Here is a 6,669-nt window from a genome sequence, read left to right as displayed (position 1 = left end):
GTGTTTCCCATAAGAGAGGGTGGTCTTGTGATCCTTGATAAGAGCTTTATGACAGACTGCCCCAATGCGAGAGCCTGGTTCAGTTCCAACCGGGCTACCCCCCAAATTCACAACAATATCTACATGTAGATGGAGTATGAACCAAATCACATATACTGCATATGTAAATATTTGTTTATGTTGTTCAAACATCAATACTGTAGTCTGTTTATCAAATAAGGGGGTCATCTTGTGATCCTTGATAAGAGCAGACTGACCCAAGGCCAGAGCCTGGTTCAGTTCCAACCTGGCTACCTCCCAAAATCACAACAATATCTACATGTAGATGGAGTATGAACCAAATCACATATTTTAGGTTGCATGTATCCCTTTTTGAAACGTCATCATACCTACACCGTCATCACTGGGATCCAATGACAATTCGACTGGAGTGCTCAGGTATTTTAGTAGTGTGCAAGCACACAAAGTGCAGCGCAGACCCAGTCTTACATTCCTGTGTTGGCGGTGACCATTTTCGACGGAGCTGTAAGCAAAACTTTTTGCGCATTTTACTGTATTCATTTTCAAACCCTTTTTTACGCGCCTTCAATCATCCGAATCTTGACAGGAAGAAATGGTATGCCCGCACTATACATAACTATTTTTTTAAAAATCTTTTTGCATTGAAATTCTAAATGGGGTTAGTGCATTTCCCCCAATTTTCAGTGTTATTATTAATATTTGCCACCCTCAAAGGCAAATGTATTGTTCATGCAGTCTGAAAATGTGGACCACCCGACTATTTCAGATGTTTCATTTGAAAAAAGTTGTTATTGCCTTATGCATATAGCCTCGGCCGTGCGCAGGGCCCTATCCCTATCCATTGAATGTATCCATTAGTATGAAAGTTGATACTTTGTTACTACGTTCTTACAACAATGTAATACAAAAGACAGTGAGTAGCCTATAGTATGAAGATAGGCAGAAACTGCTTCTCCAATAGAAATTCCCAATCACACTTGAAGGCGATGTCATGGCGACTTCGGCAAGCTTAAACTCATGCGCAGAAATATGTCATGTCAAACGGTCGTCTCGCACCGATCTGCGCATGTGCGGACCGCACTCCTTCGATATGTAGTTGATTTTTAGGAAAATGAAAACGTGTGACTTTCACGATGTTGGACCAATAACATGTTCAACTACTTAAGACATTGTCTCGAATCTAGCTTATGCCTTTAGATTTTTGGAAAATTAAGAAATAGGGAATATTTTTTCACCTCTCTCTCATTGACTTCTCAACCCCTGGCCTGGTCTGCTTTGTTTTTTTTTTTAATTTCACCTTTATTTAACCAGGTAGGTTAGTTGAGAACAAGTTCTCATTTGCAACTGCGACCTGGCCAAGATAAAGCGTAGCAATTCGACACATACAACAACACAGAGTTACACATTGAATAAACTAAACATACAGTCAATAATACAGTAGAACAAAAGAAAACAAAAAGTCTATATACAGTGAGTGCAAATGAGGTAAGTTAAGGAAATAAATAGGCCATGGTGGCGAAGTAATTACAATATAGCAATTAAACACTGAAATGGTAGACCGGCATGCGTTCGCGGAAGTCTTGCGCTGTTGCGCCTCTGGATTTAGAAACTGTGGTAATACTGTATGCGTGGGAATGTATACTGTCTGTGTCTGAAAGAGTGGAATCAAATTAATCTGTTGAGCCTGTGTGAGGAAGCGGAAAGTGGTATCGTTTGGGCAAAGATGGTGGACAAATGAAGATAGTTCACTCAGGCCTTTTACCATTTAAAAAAAGAGTCAGTTCCGGTCTACTTTACTGGGTGTCCTAAAGACACCAATGCAATAGCAGCTGAGTCTGGTCTACTTAGTTCATTGATCCACAACAACAAAAAACAGCGAGTTGTCTTCAGTCTCTGGTAGGGGGCAGATGCAGCAGATTGAGTAACTTGCTTGACAAACTTTCATGAGGTTTTCAACTTTCAAATGATAAATACATCTGTTAAAATATTAGCTTACTATACCTGTATTTAGGCAGGAGTCTAGGAATGTAATGTACTGTGGTACAGTAACTTCCAATATCAGTTGTGTACATCAACGAAACATGTAGTCCAGTACATAGCCTATGGGCCTATGCATGATACCTTGTGCTTTTTAAAGAATCAGCCATTAAAAAAACATAACAGGCATGCCAAGCCCCTTTCACGTCATCATACAATAAGTTACTTTGTATTCCTGATTTAGGAGTAATATTTGTCTTTGTGACTTATTGTATCATGCATATTACACAGCATTTTAGTTTTACATTTGTCCAGATGCCATTTCCTTTTCAAATGTCAGTTTATTACCACCTTGTGAGAACCTAGAATTCCCTCCCCCTGAAATCCAGTCCCAAGACTACGAATCTGGACCTGCTGAAACATGTTTCTGGCAGTCTGCCTAAAATATATTCTTTAAACACTTAGGTACAGTTTCCCAGAGTCAGATTAGGCCTAGTTCTGGACAAAAAAGTTCTGGACAAAAAAAAAGCACCCTGATTTCAAGTCCAGGACTAGGGTCAATCTGTGTCTGGGAAACTGTCTATCAAAGGAATAAATCATTTTTATTTGACCAGATTTAAGTTCAGGATCTTTGGGGATCATTATTTAGAGTTGACATAGTTACTTTAAATTTGGAGCTACCATATTGCTCTCTACTTTTGGCATTATCTTTAAATACTTGAACCACATGGTAATGTATTTCTTGATTTTTTTCTATATCCGGTTTTGCTTTTCTATCAACTTTTAATTCGGCCTCTTCAGTTGACTGTGCTTACTGAGGTGTAAACAACCAGCCAAAGCAGAAAATATAACATACACAAATGTTGTTATTAGTAAATCCTAGATGTCAGCATAGTTGAATTCATTGTGTGTTAATATAGTCCGATTTACAGTATATGTGTATCAGATGGGCTTTGCTGTTGATGTATTTTCCACTTCAGCCAGATGGTTTGAGGAACAGGAAGTAGTCATTCTGTCGTTTTTTGCCAACAGAGAGAGTGTATCTCCATCCACGTGGGCCAGGCGGGAGTTCAGACTGGCAATGCATGCTGGGAACTCTTCTGCTTGGAACACGGTGTGGGGCCAGACGGGGTGTTCAATGAAGAGGACCAGGGGCCTAATTCACGGACTGACCCCTTCAACACCTTTTTTAACACAGGAAGTTCTGGCCGCCATGTTCCCAGGGCTATATTTGTGGACCTGGAGCCAACAGTGGTCGGTAAGCAATTTAATTTGTAACATTTTGTTTCTCTCCACCCATCATTCATGTTTGTGTGTGTGATTGCACATGTGTAGTGTAAATGCATATCCATCCTCATGGGCCAGGCAGGAGTGCTAATTGGGAATGCATGCAGGGACCTGTGCTGGATGGAGCATGGTATCCAAGAGACAAGACCACTGGTGGTGGCGGTGATGACCCCTTTTACACTTTCTTCAATGAGCGTGGCTCAGGAAAGCTTGTACAAAGGGCTGTATTTGTGGACCTAGCCAGATGTAATTGGTAAGTGTTGGTGTAGAATATTGATACAAAGAAGAAGAGATGGTAAAATAATTAAATGTTGAATAAATGAGGGGTTTATTAGTGATACACATCCCAAACTTTCACAACAATAACAACTGGGCCAACAACAAAACAATGATTGAATAAAGAAAGCCCACACACAGCATATGCTGCTCCAAAGTACACACAAGTAGCCCTTGCCAAGTAATAATGAATAAAATGCAAGGTTACTTCTAATGAACTGCAGTATGTCTGTTAAGTAGTGTGCAGTAATCAAAACACTAACACTACTGTAGCAGTTCTATAAGTGTTACTACTGCACATTAATAAATACAAAAAAATCAGATTTTTCAAATTGTGAATCTACATTACACTGTGGGTGGATGTAAGTACAGCTTTATAGGCTACATAATATCAATGCACAGGACTGCCAACCAAGAGCAAATCAACAATTAATTGATACTACTGTGGTAATTTAGGTAACATTTCCAGTTGATGTCCTATATTTGTTGATGAGTGATTGTTTTCCCTGCAGATGAGGTCAGGACGGGAATGTACAGGCAGCTCTACCATCCTGAGCAGCTCATCTCTGGAAAGGAGGATGCAGCCAATAACTACGCCCGTGGACACTACACCGTGGGTAAGGAGATCATTGACGGGGTTCTGGAGCGTGTCCGTAAAATGGTAAGTATCACATTAAGACCAGATCTTGGTCATACAGTCAAAGGAAGGATTTGAGTCATAATGTAGTAATAATATAGGCTAAGGCCAATATATATGTGCATCACTGGTGTTGGTCAATTGTTTTTCTCCCTAGACTGAACAGTGCACAGGGCTACAAGGATTCCTCATCTTCCACAGCTTCGGAGGAGGCACTGGCTCTGGTTTCACCTCTCTGCTGATGGAGCGCCTGTCTGTTGACTACGGTAAGAAGTCCAAGCTGGAGTTTGCCATCTACCCAGCTCCCCAAGTGTCCACAGCTGTGGTAGAGCCATATAATTCCATTCTGACCACCCACACCACCCTGGATCACTCTGACTGTGCCTTCATAGTGGACAATGAGGCCATCTATGACATCTGTCGGCGCAACCTTGATGTTGAGCGCCCATCCTACACCAACCTCAACAGATTGATCGGTCAGATCGTTTCCTCCATCACTGCCTCCCTACGCTTTGATGGTGCCTTGAATGTTGACCTCACAGAGTTCCAAACCAATTTAGTCCCATTCCCCCGCATTCATTTCCCTCTGGTCACCTACGCGCCCATTATCTCCGCTGAGAAGGCCTACCATGAGCAGCTGACCATCTCTGAGATCACCACTGCCTGCTTCGAGCCAGCCAATCAGATGGTCAAGTGTGACCCTCGCCATGGCATGTACATAGCCTGCTGTATGCTGTACCGTGGCAATGTGGTGCCCAAAGATGTGAACGCTGCCATTCAAAATATCAAGACCAGACGTTCCATCCAGTTTGTGGATTGGTGCCCCACCGGTTTCAAGGTAAGTAACATGATTGCCTCCTGTATATGGTTTATATTGCGATTTGAGATAAACACCATCTTTCTTTTGCGGACTAAGGGGTCATTTGTTTATTTTATTCCTATCTCACCAGGTTGGGATCAACTATCAGCCCCCGACTACCGTACCTGGAGGTGATCTAGCTAAAGTCCAGAGGGCTGTGTGCATGCTGAGCAACACCACTGCCATTGCTGAAGCCTGGGCCCGTTTGGACCACAAGTTTGACCTCATGTATGCCAAACGTGCCTTTGTGCACTGGTATGTAGGTGAGGGCATGGAGGAGGGAGAGTTCTCTGAGGCCAGAGAAGACATGGCTTGCCTGGAGAAGGATTATGAAGAGCTGGGCAGAACAAGCACAGAATCTGATGATGATGAAGCGGGTGAGGAATATTAAGAACCAAATAACCATGATGTCCAATCTGTCTATTAAAAATGTCATATTCTGTCTTTGTATTCTTTCTTGTAACAATATATTGTTGTATCTGCCTGCCCTGAACAAAAACATCTGACGTTGTATAAACAGCCAGATGCACTTTTTTTGTGGTTTATTAACACCTTGTTAATCGGTATGTTTCAAAGTGCCATGTTTTGCAATTGCAATAGTTTTCAGCTTCTGAATAAAATCCGTCTTGAGTACAACATTGCAAAATATATTTTTGTTTGGCCCTAGCACATCTAGGGCCAAACTCAACCAGGAGTAGATTGGAGAACCTTACCCACGTTCTGTTGTCATGTTCTGTTTCAGTAATAATGTATTGAGGATTTATATTTAGGTTACTAACAGTATATTATGAGTCTATAGATGTATAAATATTTTATAATTATGTAATAACCAGTTGTAACCCATTGCTGGTTGCATTCAGTGAGCTGATTACTGTTGCTACTGGGCTATGGTCTCTGGATCATTATTGTGGAGCGCGTCGATGTAATATGCGACTAGCCTCAAACTGTGTTACATATTAAAACTCATCAATGCTCGCCCCCTGCAAAGCAGATACATCCAATCAAAATACTCCCATCGGGGCTATTTAAAGAACAAGATCCGGCAGCGGTGAAGGTGTCACCTGAATATATCCCTCCGCAATAATAAACAGTAGCCAGTGAGGATACAATGAAAAGCATTTTCAAGAATGAATTCTCTGAAATCAAATTTTACCAATCAAAATGGTGCACAATTATGTATATTCAACTTGTCAATGAGACGATGTTTTGTTAGACGAACAATATTTGACACTATAATGAAGATGCTGGTTTGGATGTAGCATAGGCTTCAAATGCACTGTGTGCTACAGTACTTCACGGAGCACATCAGTCGGGTGCATTCAATCTTGTGACTTAATAATAGGCCTCTACATAGCCTATATATGTTTCATTACAATTTAGTTTTTAAAAAATTGATCAGTCTGTCTGACTAAAGAAAATAGTCATTTATGCGTGGTATTTGTATATTTATATATTCATGTATGTGATTAACAATTGAAATATTTAGGAATAATTTTAGAAATATATTGGTGAAATCGACAATAATCACAATCCATGTAATAAAAGCCTATCATTTATCTTGATTTACGATGTTTAACATGCAGTACGATTGATGTCTAAGGTCAGAAAATGA

General features: G+C 40.7%; 1 protein-coding gene across 4 annotated transcripts; it reads left to right on the top strand.

Annotated features, from left to right (window-relative positions):
* The first annotated feature begins 446 nt into the window (after positions 1 to 446).
* tuba5 (tubulin alpha 5) lies at positions 447 to 6,619 on the top strand. 4 transcript variants are annotated; one of them, XM_035738849.2, is made up of 5 exons: positions 447 to 616; positions 3,031 to 3,256; positions 4,074 to 4,222; positions 4,356 to 5,036; positions 5,149 to 6,619. In XM_035738849.2, exons 1-5 carry the CDS (start codon positions 614 to 616, stop codon positions 5,446 to 5,448), a joined length of 1,359 nt encoding a protein of 452 aa, XP_035594742.1. In that variant the 5' UTR covers positions 447 to 613; the 3' UTR covers positions 5,449 to 6,619. The 4 variants fall into 4 exon arrangements, with proteins under 4 accessions (XP_035594742.1, XP_035594743.1, XP_052338259.1 ...); XM_035738850.2 differs by lacking the exon at positions 447 to 616 and adding an exon at positions 3,364 to 3,538 and having other exon boundaries at positions 3,113 to 3,256; XM_035738852.2 differs by lacking the exon at positions 447 to 616 and adding an exon at positions 3,393 to 3,538 and having other exon boundaries at positions 3,120 to 3,256.
* Positions 6,620 to 6,669: the final 50 nt, after the last annotated feature.

This window comes from Oncorhynchus keta, chromosome 27, assembly GCF_023373465.1.
Source record: "Oncorhynchus keta strain PuntledgeMale-10-30-2019 chromosome 27, Oket_V2, whole genome shotgun sequence".
Taxonomy (NCBI): Eukaryota; Metazoa; Chordata; class Actinopteri; order Salmoniformes; family Salmonidae; genus Oncorhynchus; species Oncorhynchus keta.
The sequence above is the reverse complement of the archived record's forward strand: the minus strand, read 5'-3'. Positions and strand labels throughout refer to the sequence as shown.

Bases quoted from the DNA above. Each gene is read 5' to 3' on its own strand.
- tuba5 (XM_035738849.2), top strand. The intron at 4,223-4,355 runs GTAAGTATCACA...TTTTCTCCCTAG, and splicing joins TGGAGCGTGTCCGTAAAATG to ACTGAACAGTGCACAGGGCT. The intron at 5,037-5,148 runs GTAAGTAACATG...CTATCTCACCAG, and splicing joins GGTGCCCCACCGGTTTCAAG to GTTGGGATCAACTATCAGCC.